Source organism: Toxotes jaculatrix, chromosome 13, assembly GCF_017976425.1.
Source record: "Toxotes jaculatrix isolate fToxJac2 chromosome 13, fToxJac2.pri, whole genome shotgun sequence".
Lineage (NCBI taxonomy): Eukaryota > Metazoa > Chordata > Actinopteri > Toxotidae > Toxotes > Toxotes jaculatrix.
The window spans coordinates 1030561-1052950 of NC_054406.1; the positions used below are offsets into that span (position 1 = coordinate 1030561).

At 41.8% G+C, this 22390-nt stretch overlaps 4 protein-coding genes across 9 annotated transcripts in view; all 4 read left to right on the plus strand.

Annotated features, from left to right (window-relative positions):
* The window catches only part of LOC121191635 (tenascin-X), a 33665-nt gene extending 30651 nt beyond the window's left edge, over window positions 1-3014 (plus strand). For 2 of the 3 annotated variants that reach the window (XM_041052881.1, XM_041052883.1), the window contains 8 exons: window positions 45-194; window positions 289-431; window positions 793-925; window positions 1033-1184; window positions 1295-1391; window positions 1678-1833; window positions 2005-2168; window positions 2297-3014. In XM_041052881.1, the coding sequence (XP_040908815.1) occupies window positions 45-194; window positions 289-431; window positions 793-925; window positions 1033-1184; window positions 1295-1391; window positions 1678-1833; window positions 2005-2168; window positions 2297-2395 (1094 nt within the window). In that variant the 3' untranslated portion in view covers window positions 2396-3014. The remainder of the gene's footprint in view (window positions 1-44; window positions 195-288; window positions 432-792; window positions 926-1032; window positions 1185-1294; window positions 1392-1677; window positions 1834-2004; window positions 2169-2296) is intronic. The other variant, XM_041052882.1, reaches the window with a different exon arrangement.
* A 2295-nt stretch (window positions 3015-5309) lies between these two features.
* Window positions 5310-7932, plus strand: LOC121191637 (LIM/homeobox protein Lhx9-like). The gene is made up of 6 exons (XM_041052889.1): window positions 5310-5444; window positions 5675-5877; window positions 5979-6087; window positions 6233-6368; window positions 6461-6693; window positions 6974-7932. Exons 1-6 carry the CDS (start codon window positions 5310-5312, stop codon window positions 7370-7372), a joined length of 1215 nt encoding a protein of 404 aa, XP_040908823.1. The 3' UTR covers window positions 7373-7932.
* Window positions 7933-8644: 712 nt separating this feature from the next.
* LOC121192140 (pyroglutamylated RFamide peptide) lies at window positions 8645-9909 on the plus strand. Its single transcript, XM_041053713.1, has 2 exons — window positions 8645-8900; window positions 9316-9909. Exon 2 carries the CDS (start codon window positions 9316-9318, stop codon window positions 9907-9909), a length of 594 nt encoding a protein of 197 aa, XP_040909647.1. The 5' UTR covers window positions 8645-8900.
* Window positions 9910-10873: 964 nt separating this feature from the next.
* Window positions 10874-20514, plus strand: LOC121191636 (class I histocompatibility antigen, F10 alpha chain-like). 4 transcript variants are annotated; one of them, XM_041052884.1, is made up of 13 exons: window positions 10874-11038; window positions 14046-14318; window positions 14414-14704; window positions 14956-15240; window positions 15806-15928; window positions 16272-16298; window positions 16808-16843; window positions 17334-17384; window positions 17854-17895; window positions 18821-18850; window positions 19265-19315; window positions 19547-19603; window positions 20448-20514. In XM_041052884.1, the coding sequence occupies exons 1-13, from the start codon at window positions 10966-10968 to the stop codon at window positions 20453-20455; spliced, it is 1347 nt and encodes a 448-aa protein (XP_040908818.1). In that variant the 5' UTR covers window positions 10874-10965; the 3' UTR covers window positions 20456-20514. The 4 variants fall into 4 exon arrangements, with proteins under 4 accessions (XP_040908818.1, XP_040908822.1, XP_040908821.1 ...); XM_041052886.1 differs by lacking the exon at window positions 10874-11038 and adding an exon at window positions 12585-12763; XM_041052887.1 differs by lacking the exon at window positions 18821-18850 and having other exon boundaries at window positions 10875-11038.
* Window positions 20515-22390: the final 1876 nt, after the last annotated feature.

A 22390-nucleotide genomic window follows, 5' to 3' on the forward strand; every position in this document is an offset into this window, starting at 1 on the left:
ATCACTGAATCAGTTCAGCTGACCGGCGCATTGTGTTTGTCCAGATTCAGAGGTGAGGATCACGGTGTCCGGGAACGCAGCGGAGCAGCAGCTGACTGGTCTGGAAGGATCCACCACCTACACCGTCACCATAACCAGCCAGCTGGGCAGCCTGGAGAGCTCACCAGCCACCACCAGCTTTACTACCACCGGTGGTCAGCGCACACACGTACACACACACTGTCAGGTTGATATTAAACCCCCCCCCCCCCCCCCCCGGTAACACGTGAAACTGACATGACTCCTCAGGCTCTGGGAGGGACAGGGACGGGCCGCGAGATCTCCAGGCCAACAATGTGACCCCTCGCACTGCCCTGTTGTCATGGAAACCACCCTCAAAGCCTGCTGGTAGCTACAGGCTGACCTATCAGACTGAAGGTCACGAGATGAAGGTGAGCAAAACAAAAACCTCTTGCAACTTGATGTTCAACACAAAAACCACTCTGTAGTTTCCTGGAAATAACTTTATAACTGGATAATAATTTAGGAAATTCCTTAAAGGAAAGTTGTTGGTTTTTTGCGCCCAAATACATTTTAACTCATTCTTTATTAATTAATTATTTACAGACTCATAAACTGTCACTGATAAATGACGTTACACAAGTAAGTAATAATCAAAATGATCATTTCTGTTGATCGAATGATTAACTGACGAACATTAATGAGAACTCACTGGATGACTCTGACCTGATTTCTGTAAACACCATCAGATCAACCTTCCTTCCACTGAAACTCCTGTTTTTTCCTGAACAGGAAGTGATGGTGGATGCCTCAGTGACGGAGTACAACCTGACCAGACTTTACCCTGGATCCAAGTACACGGTGCATCTACAGGCTGAGGGAGGAGGGCGATACACCTCCGCCATTTCCACAGAGTTCACCACCGGTACAACAGCTTCTTATATGTTACATTACTCTCATGGTTATTAATGAATAAAGGGTTAAACTCCTGCCCCGTGTTCCTCTTCCTTCCTCCTCCCTCCTCTTCCTCAGGACCACTGAGGTTCCCCTTCCCCACCGACTGCTCTCAGGAGCTGCTGAACGGCGTCAGGATGTCAGGCGAGGTGGAGATTTTCCCTCAGGGGAAACAGGGGACACCCATGATGGTTTACTGTGACATGGAGACAGACGGAGGAGGCTGGACGGTACGGTTGCAGACTCATCACTGACAGCACGGTCCGACTCTCTTCAGTGAACTCTTCCTCAGCCTGTAGTCTCAGCCTCAGGTTAGGTCTGTCCTGTCTGCTGTCTGCAGGTCTTCCAGAGGAGGAAGGACGGCTCGGTGGATTTCTTCAAAGGCTGGAAGGAGTACGTGAACGGATTTGGAGATCTGAGTGGGGAGTTTTGGCTCGGTGAGAGAGACAATTTAACTGAGCTGATTACAGAAACAGTTTATGGGCTGCTGACCAGTGAATCCTGAATACTGGACCGAACCCCCTGAGTCTTCCTCTAGACATGGTGCAAGTCTGAGGGAAAGCAGTGAGATACTTTAGGACGTGAGACTTAAAATGTCCACAGTTCAGTGGCAGGACATGTGTTGGTTTTGGGTGCTGTAACAGAATCTACAGGTAGGTAGAAAGGTAGAAAAAAAAGTCATGTTTGTCTGAGACTGAACCGATTTAACTCCTGCTCCTTCAGGCCTCAACAGTCTGCACAACCTGACAGCAATGAGCAGGATGAGTCTGCGCGTTGACCTGCGAGACGCCGTCGAATCAGTGTTTGCCAAATACTCTGTGTTCGAGGTGGCCAAGAGGAACTACAGACTGACCGTGGGCGGGTACAGTGGCACCGCAGGTGAGAGGAATCAACAGGTTTTAATGTAGAACTCAAAACCCTCTGAACACTGACTCACTTGGAGGAAATGAATATAAAATCTGCTGGTTCCAGGAACTTTCTGGTGATTTTCTTAACAATGTGCACAACTTTTAATAGCCCTTATATCCCCCTGTCTCCTCTCTGTTTCAGGTGACTCCCTCAGCTACCACAACAACCGGGTCTTCTCCACCAAAGACCGGGACCCGGCACCGTTCATCACCCGCTGCGCCATGTCGTACCGAGGAGGCTGGTGGTACAAAAACTGCCACGAGGCAAACCTCAATGGCCTGTACGGCATCGACGTCAAACACCAGGTAACCTCCGATCACACCTGATGAGTGCTGAGATTAACAGGGAAATATTCTCAGATTTATCTGACATCTGTGTGTGTGTGTGTGTGTGTGTCTGTGTGTGTGTGTGTGTGTGTGTGTGTGTGTGTCAGGGTGTGATCTGGACCGCCTGGAAAGGTAAAGAGCACTCCATCCCATTCACTGAGATGAAGATGAGACCAACATCCTTCAGTCCTCCAGCCAGAGGATGAAAGAGAGAGAGGGACAAATAATGAACTGTTTAACACACACACACACACACACACACACACACACACACACACACACACACACACACACACACTTACAGAGTGCACACACCCTCTTCGTTCTCGCCTCAGAAGTGACAGACGTATTTTTTCATTTGTATAGAGGTCAGTTATCAGTATATTACTGTTGATTGTACAGTTTCTTCTTTTTATCTTTCGATTTTAAACTTTCTCTATATTTAAAGGGTCAGTTCACCCAAATTACACAAAAGCATTTCCTCACTGCCTGTGCTGATAGTTGTGTGTGAAGAATTAGGCAAAAAAAGCAGAAAAAGCAAAAATCCTGTGATACAGTTCAGGCAGACAGTGCTCCTTCGTCCCTGGTGTTTGCAGCACTTTTGTCATTTTTTGTCTCCGTGCTAATAAAAACTGTCTGCACACGCGGGCTTTTCATTATGTTTGATGTTAATAAATAACACGCTACGTGGCCAAAGTTGTGCACACAGTAGAATACAGAATCATTATTATACAGAGCATTCTGTTTTCTCTTTTCTGTTTTCTGTTGCTGTGGAGAAAAAAAATGTGTGTCTTAAAAATGTTTAATTTTCAAGAACTAATAAAACCGTCTTTGTTTTTATCCTGATGTATTTCTGACTTCATCCTGTGGCCTTTCATCGGTTTTTCAGACCTGATGGGAAAGATTCGGTTTCTCTGACGACAGGAGCTGAGCAGTTAGAAAGAAATTATCCACCAAAATGAATCTGATTTCTAATCAAATCCACCTGAAATCAAAGCAAACACAGGACGTGGTTTGAACCACACCTAGGACTGAGACTTAGGCCTGCTTTAAAGCTCGACAGCGCCCCCTGTTGTATCTCTGAAGACATCTCAGCTGCACTGTGTCCCCTCAGCAAACAGTCTATAGGTACAGCCCTGCAGACTTTCGGGTGAGTTTTGTTTGTACTTGTGGATCTGCTGCCGGCTGTCCTCAGTCTTTGTCCCTCTGTTTGTCACGTTGTTGTCTTTTTGTGTTTTATTTTCCTTTTTTTTTTCTTTCAGTCTGTGACAGCACAAAACACACACGCTGCAGCAGCGGTCTCTGCGTCCAGCACACCGGCTTTCCAAGTGTGGACCTACGTCGCTCGCGTGTCCCGTGTCCCGTTAATTAACCCCCACCGCACCCCCACCCCACGTGCTACAACGGGTGAAACGGAAATATCAAAATACTCCTTCTCTACGTGTAAACAGTGCGTAGAAATCTTAATTTTATAAACGTGAACGGGGACATTTCGGTCCAAACAGCGGAGGGATAGAGGGAAGACTTCTAACCGCCGTCTTTTCCTCCTCCAACTCAGGTCCCACATGTCCATTTAGACACCCTTTGTTTTTTTAATTGGTCCCCGGGGACAGGCCCCCACCCAGGGGGCTCACCGGGTGGCCAATCAGATCGGTTCTTACCTGCGCCCTGAGCCACCTGGCCCCGTTGTTTACTGACGTGTGTGGGGCAGCCGCGGGGGGGGGGGGGGGGGGGGCAGGTGTTGATCCTGTTGTCAGGATGCTGGGGAAGTGATTGGTGGAGGACGAGGTGGAAACAGAGCTCAGGTCAGCGCTCAGAGAGTGAAACTGATCTCAAAACCACAAGACAGGAGGCTGCGGAGACACCTGGAGGAGGGAGAGCGCCCAGGTCTCACCTGAGCCAGGTGGAGGAAAATCTGTCGAAGTGCGAGGCAGAAAACGGGGAGAGATCAAAGAGAGACACATCCGAGAGAGGAGAGAGAGAGGAGGGTTTGTTTATCCACGGAAGACTTTTCCAGAAAAACCATACAGGTACACTCTTCTTCTGAGGTGCAACTAATGATTAGTTTAATTTCTGATCAGTCTGCTTAGTATTTTCTCGATTAATCGTTTGGTCTTTGAAATAGTGAAGAATATCTGTTAGTCTCCTGAAGCCCCGGCTGATGTCTCCAGCTGTCGTTTGTTTTTCTTTTTTCTACTCTATTCCATTCTGTTCTGCATTGGAGGGAAAAAACAGCAAATACTCAGAATGAAGAAGTTGAATGAGGTGTTGTTTGGTTTATTTGCTTGAAAAATGTCTCAAACATCTGATCAGTTATCAGAAAAGCTTCAGTGGAGTTTAGAGTTTTCCAGCTTTTTACACTGAGAGAAACTGGAACACTGTACAGGCCACCTACACACATGGTTCATGTACACTTCATTAGTTTAAACGTTATTTTACATTTATAATGTTTCATCTTTGAATTGGTTTAAAAAATCAAAGATGGATCCTTTGGTCCATTGGTTCAGTTTCAACACAGATTTACCAGCTCGCTGAAACATCACAAGAGCCCTGTCTGGAAAATCCCTAAATAGTTTTGAAAATCTGGATAATAATTTTTTTTTAAATTGAATAATGTTGAAATTCCTTTTTATTTAAAAATAATATGGCTGTGTAATCTCTTTATCTAAGTGTAATACTAACAATAATAATAATCTTTATAGAATAGAACTTTATTGTCACCATGTGTGGGGGACAATCTTTGGCTTCAGCAAAACATAAAAGCAGCACAAGAACATGTCACATCAAACAAGTAACTTAGAACAAATGTGGTAACATGAAACCAGAAGAAAACATAAGTAACTACAGATAAAAACTCTAAAACAAAACATAAAACATGGAAACACAACAGAAAATACGGTGGAGCCAGATAAAATGCAACATCCTCTCACAATCAATTATAATAAAAGTCCCAGTTCAGCCTGCAGAAAGTGGTCGTGTCACAGCCAGATGTTCATGTCAAACACTCGTTGTTGTTGTTTATTAATAGAGACGTTAAATGAGTCTGATTTTAGCTCTCTAACGAGGACTGTGATTCTAGAGAGGACTGATAATTACCCCCTCCACCACCTCAGGACAATCATGATGTCGCCAGACGACCAAGCCCTGGAGAACCTGTTGTACAGCAGTGACCTTGGTGACGAGGCAGAGGGGTTGGAGCTGGGTGGCGGCGGCGGTGGCTCAGCGGGGGTGGAGGAAAGTGCTGCTGCAGACAATGTGAAGACAATGAGACGATTTTTAAAGCTGCAATATTCATCTTGTCTCGTGACGCTACATGTTCCAGATCATGGATCAGGGCCCAGTCTGCCTGTCATCCAGCATCAGCTCAATGCTGCAAAATTTTACCACACATTTATTATTATGAACATCATAACTATGAGAAACATCATCATCATTACTCAGTTTTTTTTTTTCTATAATAAAATTGCTCTCTCTATACGTCTCAGGCCCCGACAGCTGTGTCCATCCAGGAACCAATGATATGCGCTGGCTGCAGTGAGCAGGTGTGCGACCGCTTCTTCCTGTTGGCTGCTGGCAGGGTGTGGCACGGCGCCTGCCTCCGCTGCAGCCAATGTCAGTGTGAGATGCAGACGCACCCCTCACTTTACTGGAGAGAAGGAAACATCTACTGCCAGCAGGACTACTGCAGGTCAGAAACCTTTTCACCCAAAAACATCTCACTTAAAAACAGATTCAAATGGTGTGTGTTGTCCTCGTGTTTGGCTTCACCGTGTTTGTGGTGTTCATCAGGATGTTTGGAGGCGGTCAGTGTGCTCGCTGCTTCCAGCCAATCCCAGCATCTGCTCTGGTCATGAGGTCCGGTGAGCTCACCTTCCACCCTCACTGCTTCTCCTGCCAGGTTTGCTCAAAGTTTAGTTCTACAAGAAAAGAAATATTCATGCATTCGTGCCTGATTTGGAGTTCAGTTCATCCTGTGTTGTTAATATCAGTAATATCATTATCATTATTATTTCCTAAGCAGAGTAAATTGTAATGTTTTGCAGGAGTGTGACATCAAACTCATGCCTGGGAACCTGTACTGCATGCAGGGCCATACCCTCTACTGTCAGTCCCATTATCATGGTGACAGGAGTGTCCCAGTGTCCCACGATCCTCAACCCAAACCAAATCTGAATGAAGGTGAAGTGTGTGAAATGTTGTTTTAAAGCATTAAGGTGTGTTCAGACCTTTGCTAGCCAACACAAACAACAAGCCTCTCTGTGTGGTGACAGCTCAAAACCAGGTCTCAGGTGAAGGGGAGGAGTCAGTCAGCAGTCCAGAGCCACGACCGGACGACAGGGCGACAGGTGGAAGGACCCGCAGGAGGACCAAGCGAATCCGGACGTGTTTCCGCAGCGAGCAGCTCAGAGCACTGGAGTCATATTTCGCCCAGAAGCACAACCCTGACGGTAAAGACTGGACCTGCCTCGCACATAAGACCGGCCTGCCCAAGAGAGTCCTGCAGGTAAGAAATACAGGTGATTTTGTAGATTTTATTATTTTATTTATTTTGGCTCTTTGAAGGTAGTTGAATTGAAATTAGTTGATGGCAGTGATGTTTAAAAAGTTTCAGCTTTAAGTCCAGGACCAGTGTTTAGCTACTCTCCAGTCAGAGGGGCAGAACCAGGGACTACACAGGATTCATCTCACCTTAACCTGATGAAAGGGCCTTTCTAACTCGCTGGAGTACAATGAGAGGAAACTTACTGAAAAACGTTCTGTTCTTCACACACGCTCTTTCTCAGGTGTGGTTTCAAAACGCTCGAGCCAAACTTAGACGGTCCCTCACCGCTGACGACTCTCAGGTCAGCTCGCCCTCTGCTCCCCTGAGAGAAGTCACCATGGCGACCACCTCCCCGTCCCCGGCCTGCTCCCCACCCGACCATTCGCAGCCCTTCTCCACCAGCACCATCGACCAGCTGCAGCTGTCCCTGCTCACTGCCCCCCTCAGCGACCCCCCGGTGAGCCCAGCCATCAACCAGCTTCACCAGCTGCAAAACCCCGCCTTCTTCCTGGACTACGATTCCCAGAGTGCACCGGGGTGTATGTCCTCTCTGGAGGCCTATGAGGACTTTGGGGAGGCAGGAGGAGAAGCAGACAGAGAAGCTGATGCTGACAGTTCTTTTAGGCCACATCACTGTTAGTCGAGGGACCTTACGCTGCTTCAACCTGTAACTTTAAGGAACAATTAGAGACATTAAAGTTCTAATACTTAAGATTTCAGCTGAACTTCTTTAATGTGAAGCATTAAAGGCTCTGATCCGGCTGTAAGACGGTGAGCAGTACACAGTGAGGCTGATATCAGTCGGATCCAATTACAAACAATTTGTCTGTTTGTCAACATTTTAACTGCAATTCAATTTTATAATAAATTTCACAGCACTTCCTTTAGTTTGAAAAAAAAAAAAACTTTAACGGTACATTTACTCGCCTTTAACCACATCACATGACCTACATACTGAACATACTTGTACTGTTTGATCACAGTTTCGTCTTTGTGCACCAGCAGCAGTTCATCTTCCCTTCTGTGTGTTTACACGTAGATTTGAAACAGTGTGTTAATGAACTGAATATGAATCAGCAACTTTTTCCATCAGTGATTTGTGTCTGTCATTTTTTTAAAATTAAAAATGTGAAACATTTGCTGCTTTCAGCCTCTGTAAGGATTTTCTGCTTGGTCTTACAGTTAAATTGTCAAGGATGAAAACACAACAAATCTCAGATCTTATTTTTATTATGAGGAAGAGTGTACGACGGCAGTTGTCGTGTCAGTGTTATGTGTTCCACATTTAAACGTCATATCCTGGTTTCAGAAACCAGGATAACCAGGCCGACAGATGATCAGAAACCTGGATACTGTCAGAATCAGGTTTCTCATGTTCCATGTAAATGTCATATCCTGAATAAAATCAAAACAAATGAACAGAGAGCTCAGAGTCCATCTGAACCAGAATTATCTTTTCAACTTAATGAAGACAATCATAGATTTTCAAGGTAAGTTTGTTCCTCTAAGTTTTATGATTCAGAACAAATTCAAACATCATTCAGTCTTAAAACAGCCTGAGGGCAGAGATCGCTACAGACACACAAATGTCAAATAATCGGAGCAGATTTTAGTCAGAGACTAGCCTCGTTCAGTTTGAGGTCAGCAGCAACTTTGTTTGTCAACAGGATGATTCCTCAACGACCAGACTGTAATGACATTCTTTCAGGTGTGTCAGTGTTTTCCCAGTGAGACGACCTTCATGACGACCACGATGACAAAATACACCACGAGCTGCCCTCGTCTTGCTTTCTGTCTCATTGTCTCTCTGTGCCCCCCCCCCCCCCCCCCCCCCCCCCCCCGTCCTCTCCCTGAGTCTTTCTCTCCACAGAAACATCTTAATGAATTGGCTGCTTCCTCTTTGTGTATTGCCTCCCCAATCAAGCGGCGATAATTGCAACGACTCTCCGGGCCTCGTTGCTGAAGTGGACCGAGGTTTCTCAGCTGAAAGAATGAAGGTTATGGCAGCTGACCGTGGATCTTTGTGTGCGTCAGAGGGGTGAGGGACCAATGGGTAACAGCAGCCCGCGCCCTCGGGTGGAGGGGGAGGATGGAGGGCGCACACTTTTTAAAAAGGTCAGAGGCGACAAACATTAGAGAGGATACGACGAGTTCGACCACGACACAAGGTAAGACATGGTGAGCTGACTGAACTGAATTTTCTTATGTTGTTAAATTCCTCTTCTTCTTCACTGCTGCCAACACACAGAACTGCTTTTACCATTTTATGTAAAAAACAAACAAAGAAACAAAAAACAGGATACTGGAGTCCAGAGCTGCACACTTTCCATCTGCCCTGATGAAGAAAACCTTCAGTGCAAGTTTGAAATACTTTTCTCGGATTATTTCCTTAAATGACTTCCTTTTTCTGACTGTAATAAAGTCATAACGTTTCTTTCAGACTTATGTTATGTTAGACTAATTGATGTGAAAGTAACAACATATTTTAAAAAAGAAAGAAAAAAACTCACACACAAACATAACCTCTAATATATTATGTATATATAACTGTTCATTTCCCCCGTGACCTGTTTCTGTTTTCAGATGAGACCATCTTTCCATTTCGGTGCCTTTCAGCTCACCCTCCTCTCCCTCGCTTTCCTCAGCCCCATACCACGGATTGTCACACTATACCCCCTCTCCCCCACTGCCCTGCTACCCACAGTGGACGGACCTGAGCTTGAGTCTGCCCTGCTCCACCTCCAGGCTGCTCTGGAGGACCTGAGGGACAATGGACTCATCCAGCCTGAAGTCTGGGCCGAGCGGCCTCAAGATCCTCTACGAGCCCTGCTGGAACCTGGGCAGCAGGCGGAGGAAGTTGGTTCCTGGGAGGAGGAGGCACTGCTGAGGACCCAGAGAGGAGACCTGATGGCCCGGCCGCTGTCACCCTTCCCCGGGAGTCACTCTCTGGAAAGCATGCACTATCAGGACGGAGGAGATGGAGAGGACGGGGGGAAGAGGAACGAGGCTCTGACCTCCATCGCCGGAGGGCTCCAAGCCGTCAGCCGGGAGAAGGGGGGATTTGGTTTCCGCTTCGGGAGGAAAAGATGGACTAACCAGGGATGGAGGGATGAAGGGATGAAGGGAGGGGGAGCACAGAGGAGGACAAGTGGATCTGATGAGGGAAAGGTTTTTTAACATGAAAGAAAGAGGAGTTTGACGGGAGAAAAAGAGGGTGAAACTGTGAGGAGATGATTCAGTCAATGGTGTGTTTTCATACGAGGGTGGTGATACACTCAGCAACAAGGATGGTGTAAAATTCAAAAATCTATTTAGATGATTCATGACAACCAGTTGTTGCCGGAAAAGTTGCCCAGTGGGTCACTGCCTTAAAAATAAGATGCTGTGAGAGGTTTAGTGCAAGTTGCACTTGTTGCATTAGTTGCATTAGTTAATTCTCTCGTCAACACAATGAAAGCACCACTTAATTAAATTTGAAAATAAAACTATACAAGAGAAAAAATGAATAAATTAAAATGTATGTGCATGAATGGTCACGTAATAATTCAGCTCTTTCCTTTTCATCTTCTGTTTTTGCCTTTGAATCCGGACACAAAGGAAACAGTGCGACGCTCATGGTGACTGTATGTACAGAAAGAGAAAGACTCATCCTCAGCATCAAATGTTAAAGCTCCTCTGCAAAAGTGAAAGTAAATGTTAAAAGTAATGTCAAATCCAAAGTCTAACAGTGTAATAATAAATGTACATAGATATATATTGGAAGTGGGCCTCTGTAAATGTGTTAACTTGAATATGAGCAATGAATAAAAAGGTGGGAGGTGCAGCTTGTAATACAAAACTCTCACCACAGGTTTCGGGGTTGGATGTTTGATTCCTTCACCTGTTGTTGTTGTGTCGAAGTGTCCTCACACAAAACGCTCAGCACCTGACGCTTGTAGCTGGTTGATGTAAAAATTTAACTACTTTAGGTCTTTGACAGTGAAAAAGTCCCAGTTTTGTAAAGACAATTCTGCGTGTAACTTATTTCATACATCACACATCCTCTGTATTCCTCCCTGCGCTATCTGACAAAGCTCTGTCGGTGAAATCCGCCTGGCAACTGGTTCTGAATTATTTGATTGGATGACTGGGTGCGCAATAAGGAAGCACAACAGCAGGCCGCGGCCGCAGCCTGGGTACCCGGAGTGTTTCTCTCTCGTCTTTAAGATTTTTTAAGAGAGAACTTTTAAAACCATGAATCCACCAACAGCCTGGACGTTTGTGTTTCTGTCGTTACTGTGGCTGAATTTAGAGGCTGCCGGAGGCGGTGAGTTCACGGTCATCGGTCACATTTGTGAACTGAAAATAAAGAAACAAAAACGTGTCACAGCCATTTTGCAGTAGTAGACAGTTACAACGAACACCAGCGGTTTCAAAGTCGGTAACGGGCAGTTTAAACGTATTCACACGGTAAACGCAAATGTAGAAAAGCCATAAAAGGCTCCGGTGCTCGTGTTTACACGAAAGAGTCGAGCTGGCTGTAACGTGATATTCTCATAGAGTTATATAAATAATAAAAGGCCTGCGCGCACACACAAGTTTAAACCACAGACTGTATGCACTTTTCCTACTGTTTGCACTGTTTAACGCTTTTATTATTATTATTTTTATGTTATTGTTCTGGTGCGAACGTTTTCATTAAGGGACAGAAAGGGAGAGAAAGGGACGTCATCTAATGTCTTGTTTTGTCCAGTGTTCAACACATAATTTTTTTTATTTGCTAAAATGTAAGACCAGGTTCAATTAAACGATTAACCGATCATCAAAATAGCTTCAGATTAATTTTCTGTCAGCTGATCGATTAATCGTTGCAGCTCTACTGGAATGAGCAGTCAGGTAATCACTCGATGGACAATAGAATTGATCAGCAGCTATTTAGTCAACTGATTAATTGTTTGAGTCATTTTTGTCAAGAAGAAAATGTCAAACGTTTTATGTTTGTGCAGATTTGTGCTTCTGTAGTTAAATAAATATCTTTGGACTGTTGGTGGAACAGAAACATCTGTTTGGGGGACAGGGCCCTGGGCTCAGGGAAGTTGTGTTCTTTTCGACTGTTTTGTAGTGCAGTGAAGTAAATAATATTTCGTTTTTAACCCGCAGGCAGCCTGTCCTGTAGAACAGGTTATGGCAGGTCTGTTGCCTCACTCCCTGATATAGATTGAGGCAGGCAATGACAATGAACTCAAACACTTGAAAACAACAAACCACAGACAAAACTATGACCAGGAAACTGCAGTGGTGTGTTCACTGAGCCTTGTCAGTATAGGACTTTCAGTGAACATCTACACATCGCACCCCATGATCAATGTAATTAGAAGAGAATCACTCTAACAGTATACCAGATAAACACAAGCATGCCTCTGCTCCTTTTCCCACAAGGTTTATTTTTAATTCCATAAAATTTTATCAAGATTTTTAGGGGCCCATGTAATTTGGGATTTATTGATGAAAATCAAGTTATTTACTTGATACAATTCAATTTTCAATTCAATTCAGTTCAGTTCAGTTTTATTTATATTATATTTTGTTGAACCATCAGTCCAAAACTGAAAATATTAGTTTTGCCTTCATGTACAAATAAGAAAAGCATCAACATCCTCAAGTTTGAGAAGCTGGAACCAGCACGGTTGGCATTTTTGCTTAAAAATAACTAAAGCGATTATTTCAGTCTACTAATCGTTTGTGAATGAAATGATGGCATGCAGCAAAAAGTCTTTGAAAAATTGGGTGTGAGTGGGAGTGGGAGGCGAAACGAATTCTCTATTTTACGAGCAGCAGTGAACGCACCGCGTGAGCACGTCTGGCGTAGCGAGACGCAGGCGGCCATTTACCCGAGGCGGACCGAGGAGGAAGCAGAGTCGAAGCGCGGGCCGACGGCCGGAGAAACCGTTTGGAAAGGAGGTTTAGAAACGAAGCGACTCACGTTTTCTCCTCAAAATGTATATCGCCGCACTTCTTATCGTCCTGATGGCAGCATCGGCGGCGAACAGCGGTAAGCGGAGAGTTTTGTGGCTCGTTAATGTGCGTCAGATCAAAAGCGAAAGTGAAAGCGACTGTGACGCATTTGAAATTCGCGTTAGTTACTCGAGTTTAATCTTTACTTATTGATTAATGTAGACGTTTGTTTGTTTAGTTATGTGTATTTAGTTATGTTTAGTCATGTGTAGGCCTGCTACATAAATATAGGACGGAGGAATTGACTAATTGATTCATTGGCTTTTTCCAGCTGTTGAGGAACTGACTGTCACACTAACATGTAGTTAATGCTGCATATGATCCAAATGCAGCTCCTCACCTCTCTGTATGATTTTTTTGTTTTTCAAATACACAAAACAATAACGTATATTCTATTATATTGTATGTAATTATAATAATATAAAATTATATTTTAATTGGTAATTTGAGCCTCAGAGGAAATTAAGAAAAAATATTCTGAGACATCCAGGTCAGTAAAGGTGGCTCGGTCACGTTGTAAGTGTTGTAATGAGCGTTTGTTCAGATTTCTGGCTCAGTCTGTGGACGCCACCCTTTGGCTGCTGTTGCTGACATTGTTAAAATATCTCTGATAGGAGAGTTTGACTGTAAACGTGTTCACTTCCTCGTTCTTTCTTGTTTTCTTTCTAGCTGGAGCTTGGGGCCAGAACTGCCGCAGAAATTTAAGAGTAAAAAAAAAATCCAATAACTATAAATCAACCAACATTGTTTCTTACATGAATAAAGAATGTACGTCGAACAGTTAATCTATCTTTAGCATTTCTTTAATTTTGTGGTACTTATTGGCAGACGTATGGAACAATTCTAATATACTGTATCTGTGAAAAGCTTTACTTCAAAATAAAAGAGCTTTCTTACAGGCTGGTGGTTGCTAACGTTTTACGAGTTATTGTTTTCTGGATTCTGGGATCAGTGGTGTCGCTGTGGCTTGTTTCGTACGTGTGCTTAAAAAATATATAGATTTTAAAGACCCATAAGTTTTTATGTTCGTCTTACAAGTTCATGGAATAGTTGATCAGTTGACAGGAAATTAATAGACAACGATTTTGATATTTAATTAATTGTTTAAGTCACTTTTTTTGTCAAGCAGCACGCCAAACATCCTGGGGTTCTAGGTTCTCATTTATGAGGATGTCTTTGGCTGTGGGACTGTTGGTTGGACAGGTCACCTTGAGCTTTAGAAAATTTTGATGGACATTTTTTGTAGGTTCCCTAAACATCATCTCTGCCTTGTCTAATGAATATCTGTATGTCTGTCCTTCTACCTGTGTGATCTCCAGAGCGACATTCTCTCTCTTACATCTACACGGCGTTCTCCAAACCTGTCGAGCTCCCTGGCATCCACGAGTTCACAGCCATGGGTCTGCTGGACGGCCGGATGATTGATTACTTTGACAGTACAAGCCAGAAGAAAGTGCCCAAACAGAAATGGATGGCAGAGAATCTTGATGTGAATTACTGGGATAAAGGCACGCAGTCCCGTCAGAGCAAGCAGCAGTGGTTCAAAGTCAACATCGGGATCCTGATGGAACGAATGAGACAGAATGATTCAGGTAAGATCCATGAAATGTGCAGGACTGGGACCACATTTCCCTGAATCATTTATAAATGATAGGACCATCATTTGTTTCACTGTCCTGCCCTTTAGATGTCCACATCCTTCAGTGGAGGCATGGCTGTGAGGGAGAAGTGGATTCTAAAGGCAATCTTGAGTACTTCAATGGCGTTGACATGTACAGCTACGATGGAAAGGACTTCCTGGCCTTTGACGACGCTCATGGAATTTGGGTTGCCCCCACTAGTGAAGCAGCCCAAACCAAGAGGAAGTGGGATGAAGTCCAGGTCCTAAAAGAATACACCAAAGGCTACCTGGAGAAAGAATGTATTGATTGGTTGAGCAAGTTCATGCAGTTTGGGAAGAAACAGCTGAAAGAAGCTGGTAAGAAAAAAAATCATTGTTTTTTTTATATTCATCTTCACCAGAGATTTAAAAAGTGATGAAATGAAATGAAAACATTTGTTTAAGATCCTTAATCACCTCTCGTTGGCTAAAGTTAAAAAAGTTACTGTGCCTGTTTGTAGATTATCTTTATTATGAGTCATTCATTTTATTGTGAGGACATCATTGGTCTGTAGCATACTGCTGTGTAGCCACCCTGCTAACATGAACTCACTGTTTTCTCTCTGCAGTTCCTCCTCAGGTGCACTTGATTGCAAAGAACTCCAAAGTTGAGAGAAACGTGATTCTGTCGTGCCTGGCCACAGGTTTCTACCCAAAAGAAATCATCCTGCGGATCAAAAGGAGCGGGCATATTCTGACTAAAGAGGACGGAGTGGTCACCACAGGCGTTCGACCAAATGAAGACGAGACCTACCAGAGGAAGGACAGTGTGGAGATTTTGAGGAGTGACACGTCCCAGTACACTTGTGAAGTCATTCACGAAGCGTCCGGATTAGAGGTTGAGAAAGTTTGGGGTAAGAAACTTTTTTTGTTTTTTGTGGCAGTTTTTATTTTTAATTTCTTTTAAATGACAGTAGCATGTTCTGCGTGCTGTTATCCAGCGAAGTGCTGCATTATATGCATTTTGTGATCACAGTCACAAAGTGGAAGTTGACAAGATTTTTTTTTTTATTAGTTTTATAGACTCAGGATTGGATTCAGACACTTTCTTGATTCATTAAAGCTGCTAACAGCGTTGTCTGTGCCAGTGTTTGTATTGTTGTATGAAGAAATTGACTGTGTATTAGGACTACAATGTTTACATCACTGCAGAAGGCTCCAAGTGATAACTCTCAAATGACTGAAATCACCTTACCAACAAAGACTGAATATCCAGTGAAACCAAACCACTGAGGTTTATTTTCACCTGGGTGTTTTTCATAGCTTTGGTGATCATTTCTATCAGTTATGGTGACAAATTCAAATTCAGGAAATATGCCAACATGGCTGAAGGAAAGTTAAATGGAGCCAAAAATGCTCAAGATCAGATGATGAAGTGAACTGAATATAAAAATAATGTAAATGTTTTCTGTGTTTTAGATCACATACTTCCTGAAGAGTCTGGAGGATGTACATCAGCTATCATTGTTGCAGTGGTGGTGGTCTTGCTCCTGGTTGCTGTGGGGGGTGTGCTGTTTGTCCTGCGTAAAAAAGGCATACTTGGTAGGTGCAATATTTACTCAATGGCCAGTATATTAGGTATAGCCTGCTAAAACTACTGCAGTCTGATAAAACTCTGAAATAAATACTATGTTTGTAAAGTTTATAATGTGAAATTTTCATTGATAATATTTTGTCCACCCCACATTTAACAGTGAGGGTTACCAGTAAATTGCAGTACGATTCAGCAGCACCACAAACTGCAGTCTCTAAAATGACCATGGAGTTTAATTAGTTTAAGCTAAGTGTCCCTAATAAATTGCCAGTGATAAAATAGGTATGTTTTGGAGTACAGTTCAATCTGTTTGTTTTTGAATGTGTTTGTAACCTTTGTTTTAATGCACAGGTCGCCAGTCTGCACAAGACACCAAACGTAAGTCCTTTATTTCTCTGTTTTAGGTTTTTTCACTGAGGATGTTAATGTTTTTGCAGCCGTGGCTCAGGGGCTGAAGTTGATTAGTGAGTCAGATCACAGCCAGCTCCCACTTTAAATTCTACATTATAATCGTGCTTTCACACCACTAATAAACCACACCAGCGTCTGACTGCAGATCCACCTATTTTGACTTGGCCCGGTTGTTTGGTCTGCACCAGAGTTTGATTGACAGCTTTCAGATCAGCCTAAATGAACTGAGACAAACTGGCAAATGCACCATGAGGAAAAAACGGGTTCAAAATGTTGTGAAACCTCAGATCTATCATGTAAATGTTATTTATTACAGTTAGTGATTTACATTTTTTCCTCACACTTGAAGTTGATCGTCTTGATTCCAGCCATAAGATGGTGTTAAAAATGTGTGCTCTCAGAAATACGGATTGTCTTAAATATTTTCCTTGTGTATGTTTTTATATAGTTGCTAACAAACAATAACATCTTTGCAGACCCAGTTTCTGTTGCAGTGATCACAGGGAACAAAGGTAAATGCACAATGTCATATGTTTAGTTGCTGTATTAAAATAATAATTTCGTATAGTTTTATTGTTGTTTCTCACCTTATTATTAATATTAACATTAAAGTTCACAATTGTTAATATAATATCTGACCAAAGTCTGGTCCAGCACGACGTCTTATTTTTACTATTCATTTAATATCATGTCATTGTGTTTTTGTTAACCATGAAATAATTAGTGAGAACAAATCACACACTAAACAGTTTGTTAGTTCACATTGCCTCACTCCAATAATGTCTGTGTAATTTGAGTAATAGATTTAAAAAGAAACTGAGTTGATTCAGTTTGATCTTTGGAAGTTTAAAACCAACCAGGAGATGGCGCTGAAGTTGATCGTCCTGATTCCAGTCATAAGATGATGTTAAAAATGTGTGCTCTCAGAAATATGGATCGTCATAAATATTTCCCTTGTGTATGTATTTATATAGTTGCTAACAAAGAATAACATCTTTGCAGCCCAAGGTTCTGCTGCAGAGCAGCAATGTTTCCTGGCCCCAGAGAACAAAGGTAGGTGCACAATGTTATATATTTATATTTACAAATCACACACTCAACAGTTTGTTAGTTCACATTGCCTCACTCCAATAATGTCCGTGTAATTTTAGTAATAGATTAAAAAAAACAAACTGAATTGACTCAGTTTGATCTTTGGACGTTTAAAACCAACCAAGAAATGACACTGAAGTTAGGAGGTGTTGTGGTGGTAGCTTAGTCGGACAACAACTGTTTATTCATGTCTGAAACTTAAATTATTACATCTCTTTAATCTACTTGAGACCTTTGTCATTTTCCACTACAGAATAAGTGTTTCTCTGCAGGCACAGTGCCTGATTCTGAACACTGCTTCTGGTTCAGTCTCAGTGAAAAAATAAAGAAATCAAAATGAGTCCAGAAAGCACAGATATGATTTGTAGAAGTGTTTATATGTGCCACATGTACATACGCTCACACGTACCTAAATACGTTTTCTTTTCAGAGCACAACGGTAGTGCTGCCTCTATTGCCAGTTCTGACTCTGGTGAGTATCTCTGCTGACCAGTTAAAAGCTTCAGCGTTTCCATTGCACTTTGTCGTTATTGGTTTTTTATCAGCACTCCAACCTTTCTACTTCAGCCATTCAGACAAACGTTTTTCCAATATAGCAAAATATATAGATTTTTTCTTGCTCACAAATTGAAAATGTGCAAGAACAGGTGGGTTTCCACCCACCTGGTGTCAGGGCCTACAGGACAGAGCAAAGCCATTGCTATGGATACTGGTAACGCTTATGCTTTGCCTGATAATTGAACATGATAATTGAAAATGTTTGCTGTGAAACAATTAGACATACATGCATTTGGAATGACACTGTGACACAGTACAATATGTTCAAACTGTTCACACCAAGAGAAGCACATTGTACATTTCACAGTCGTCTGTGTCATAACCACGAGGGCAGAATGAGCATGTGAAGATGTTGCTTATCAGGTGCAAAGGTCTGTTATTATTCTTCTGTGGACGTCACAGGTCACATTGAATAGCAGTCCTGTCAATCATTAGGTGTGAGAGGCGTTCCTTATCCTTTATTCACTGAGCTCACACTCCCTTATATAAAACATGTATTTGTGCTGGAAGGAACCCAGTGGTGTTGAGGTTCTACATCACAGTTAACTGCAGTTCTTTTCTCCTTCTAAGATTCACACAATAACTTCTGCCACCTGTAGAACATATGATATATTTTGTTTTAAAATGTCATTAAAATCAAAGTGACAACAATTTTGCTAAAGGTTTCCTGTTGCTTATAGAGCACATCAGATTTCTTCCTTTCTTTACTGCAACATGTTTGTATTTGTAAACACATTTACTGCAGTCAGTCTGCAGTAAACCACAGGATGAAGAGGCTTGCAGTACAGTTCAATCTGTTTGTTTTTGAATGTGTTTGTAACCTTTGTTTTAATGCACAGGTCGCCAGTCTGCACAGCCTAGCACACAATGTAAGTCCTTTATTTCTCTGTTTCAGGTTTTTTCACTGAGGATGTTAATGTTTTTGCAGCCATGACTCAGGAGATTGAAGCTTTAAAAGTTGATTAGTGAGTCAGATCACAGCCAGCTCCCACTTTAAATTCTACATTATAAACGTGCTTTCGCACCACTAATAAACCACACCAGCGTCTGACTGCAGACCCACCTATTTTGACTTGGCCTGGTTGTTTGGTCTGCACCAGAGTTTGATTGACAGCTTTCAGATCAGCCTAAATGAACTGAGCCAAACCGGGAAATTCACCATTTTTTCTAACACTCACACTTGAAATTGATCGTCCTGATTCCAGTCATGTTAAAAATGATCGTCTTAAATATTTCCCTTGTGTATGTATTTATATAGTTGTTAACAAATAACATCTTTGCAGCTGGAGGTTCTGATGCAGAGCAGCAACCTTTCCTGGCAGCAGGGAACAAAGGTAAATGCACAATGTTATATATTTAGTTAGTGTTTTAAAATAATAATTTCTTATTGTTTTATTGTTGTTTCTCACCTCATTATTAATATTAACATTAAAGTTCACAATTGTTAATATAATATCTGACCAAAGTCTGGCCCAGCACGACGTCTTAAATATTTTTACTATTCATTTAATATCATGTCATTGTGTTTTGATTAACCATGAAATAATTAGTTCTTTTCTGCACAGGGTCAGACGGGTCTCTCAGCAACGGTGGAGCAAGCTCTACTACCAGTTCTGACTCTGGTGAGTATCTTAGTTGACCAATTAAAAGCTTCAGCGTTGTTTTCATTGCACTTTGTTGTTGTTTGTTTTCATCCGTACTTGTTGGCTGAACTTTTCCACCTCAGCCAAGCAGACAAATGTTTTTCAATATAGCAAAATATATAGATTTTTTTTTTCTTATTCACAAATTGAAAATGTGTGAAAAACAGGTGAATGGAAACCCACCTGGTGTCATAGCAGAGCAAAGCTCGTTCCAGATATTTTCCTGCTATCATAAGTCAAAGTGTCTGCTGGGAAAAACACCTGCTGGGTGAAGTTTGTCCAGCTGGTGATTATAAAAGCAGCTTTGCTTGGTGTTTGCATTTTCTTTTCCTCATACAGTCCATCTGATTATGCCTGACTGAATCTTTTGACTCTACGTTTTTCAGTTTGTAAAAAGGTTTTCTTTTCCCCAGCGTTGCAACGCTGCTCTGATTAATTAATTGGAGTGAACCTAGAGTGTAATGATCGCCAATTAAGCTTTATATGTGTTTTATCATCGATGATATGATATGGCACACTTTGCTGGGACAGCACTGAAAACTGAATTCTTTAAATCATGTCCTGGTTCCTGTGGATTATCAAGAGCATCAGGAACACTGGAAAGACATGTTTCTGAGCAGTTATCTCAAAACCTGTCTGCATGGCTTGGTATCACCAGAGCTAACTGAGAAAATTTCTTTCTTCTATTGGGTTTTAAACCTAATAAACTTACTGAACTTAATACCAAAGGTGAATTTTAGCCATGTGACACAGCAGAGCAAATAATGATCATTAGTAATCATTAGAAAGTAGAGAAAGTAACATGTTCATTTTCTGCCCACAGGAGTGTAATAACCTAAGCACCTGAAGAGGAGAAAGGAAGACGTGGTGTGTACATATTCTGAAGTCTGCAAAACATCCTCAGCCCAGCTTTTACTACTGGGCTGAGGATACAAGTAAAATTAGTAAGAAGAATTAGTAAGAAATTAAGTTTAAAACCCAGAATTGGCAATTTTAGCAATTCAATTTACAGTGAAAAAGAAGAAATTAAATATGTTCTGAGACATTTTCTGAACATATGATAAATATATTCAGAAAATGTCTCCACTTTTTACTTATCACTTAAAGGTTTTTCCAGCTTTAGAACAGTGAAGCTGCTGCCTCAGCCACATGAGGAAATATGTGTATATATGTTGAGTTTTTTCCCACAATATTTTTATTGAAATTTTACAAATGAGCTACAGACAGTTATAACAAACAAATGCTCCTCTGATTAGACTAGGTAATCTTCAAATAATACATTTTGTGCAATAAAATAAAATATCAAATTGCTGAGATTAAAAAAATGATAAAAGAAAAGGGAATCACAAGCATGGAGACTGCATGGTCCACAACCATCATTCACCTCCTTCAGGCGTTATGTTTAAATTAGAGCTGTGTCGATAAAATCGATTCTCCTACTGTCATTTTATTTTGTAAAGATCGATTCGTACGTGCTCACGTACGAACTTGCGTCATCGAATTCACGCATGCGTGCGTGGTGTGAAGCTGCCAAATAATGAACATGACGTCAGACAGTACACAGTGCGTACTGTCCGACGTAATTCAGTAATGCCCAAGTTTGCACTTTTTAATTTTTAATGTTAACTAAGCATTTCTTACTGTCCGACCATGTTCATTGTTTGGTAGCTTCACACCATGTGCGCATGCGTGAATTTGATGACGCGAGTTCGTACGTGAGCACGTACGAGTCGACCTTTACAAAATAAAATGAGAATAGGAGAATCGATTTTATCGACACAGCTCTAGTTTAAATTGTTAACATAGTCAATGAGAGGGCACCATATCCTCTCAAACACATGCTTTTTCGATTTCAGTATGTATGTTATTTTTTCAAGAGGAAGGGTTGTTAACATCTGTCTCAGCCACTGTGTCACATCTGGTCTATGAGTCTTTTTCCATAATGGTGCAATGCATTTTTTGGCATTGAGCAAACCGAGGTCCATGAACGTCCTTTCACTTTTGTTGTTTATATATGTAATATTACATTTAAGATTGACAAAAAGGAAGAAATTTTACATGAAGAGGACACACTGCTTTGTGGTTGTAATGAAGTAGTGAATCCAAACAGGGCGCCATGGGGATCGGGTTTGAATTCCAGTGAATGTGACTGTCTGAAGTGTAAATTTATTCACCACTGTTCAAATATATTTGATATGATTTGATGCTTTGTTGTTAGTTCATGATGGTTGAATAAACATATACATGGTTTGACGTGATGAACCTGGAGGTCACAGATGCAAACAACTGAGCTTGTTTCGATCAAGGTTAAGAGACAAGGTGACAAACAAATTGCTTTCCTACTCAAATATAAAGTATTTGTAGTTTGTCTAAAAAACTTAATTTAGTTCAAGTCATAAATGTGCCTTTGTGAATCAATGCCAAAAATGTAATTAAGACCTAATTTTTGTTCTTTTAAAATATCTCTAGGAGCCATGAGTGTGTTATGTATTTTTATTAGTAGTAAGGTTAAGGGATATTGTTTGTTTGTTTTTTGTTTATTAGTATATTGTTTATGTGATCATGTTGATTGGGGGGATAGCGGGTCACATGGTTATGGTTGTATATATTAGTTGATTTCACCTGTTGGTCTTTTTTTGTTTGAGAGAGAGAAAGTGGGTGGGATGCATGATGTTTTTGTTGATTGCTAACTTTTTGTAGCGTGTCAGACAATAGGGCCCATCCTTCTGTCTCTCAGCGACTCTTAGGACTGCGAAGTCGCTACAA

What these genes read in the sequence shown, in the direction of transcription:
- LOC121191637 (XM_041052889.1), top strand. Translation starts at nt 5,310, where the DNA reads ATGATGTCGCCAGACGACCAAGCCCTGGAGAACCTGTTGTACAGCAGT. An exon ending in CTCACTGCTTCTCCTGCCAG is followed by an intron (nt 6,088 to 6,232) that starts GTTTGCTCAAAG and finishes AATGTTTTGCAG; the next exon opens with GAGTGTGACATCAAACTCAT. An exon ending in CAAACCAAATCTGAATGAAG is followed by an intron (nt 6,369 to 6,460) that starts GTGAAGTGTGTG and finishes GTGTGGTGACAG; the next exon opens with CTCAAAACCAGGTCTCAGGT.
- LOC121192140 (XM_041053713.1), top strand. Translation starts at nt 9,316, where the DNA reads ATGAGACCATCTTTCCATTTCGGTGCCTTTCAGCTCACCCTCCTCTCC.
- LOC121191636 (XM_041052884.1), top strand. Translation starts at nt 10,966, where the DNA reads ATGAATCCACCAACAGCCTGGACGTTTGTGTTTCTGTCGTTACTGTGG. An exon ending in TTTAGAGGCTGCCGGAGGCG is followed by an intron (nt 11,039 to 14,045) that starts GTGAGTTCACGG and finishes TGTGATCTCCAG; the next exon opens with AGCGACATTCTCTCTCTTAC. An exon ending in AATGAGACAGAATGATTCAG is followed by an intron (nt 14,319 to 14,413) that starts GTAAGATCCATG and finishes CCTGCCCTTTAG; the next exon opens with ATGTCCACATCCTTCAGTGG.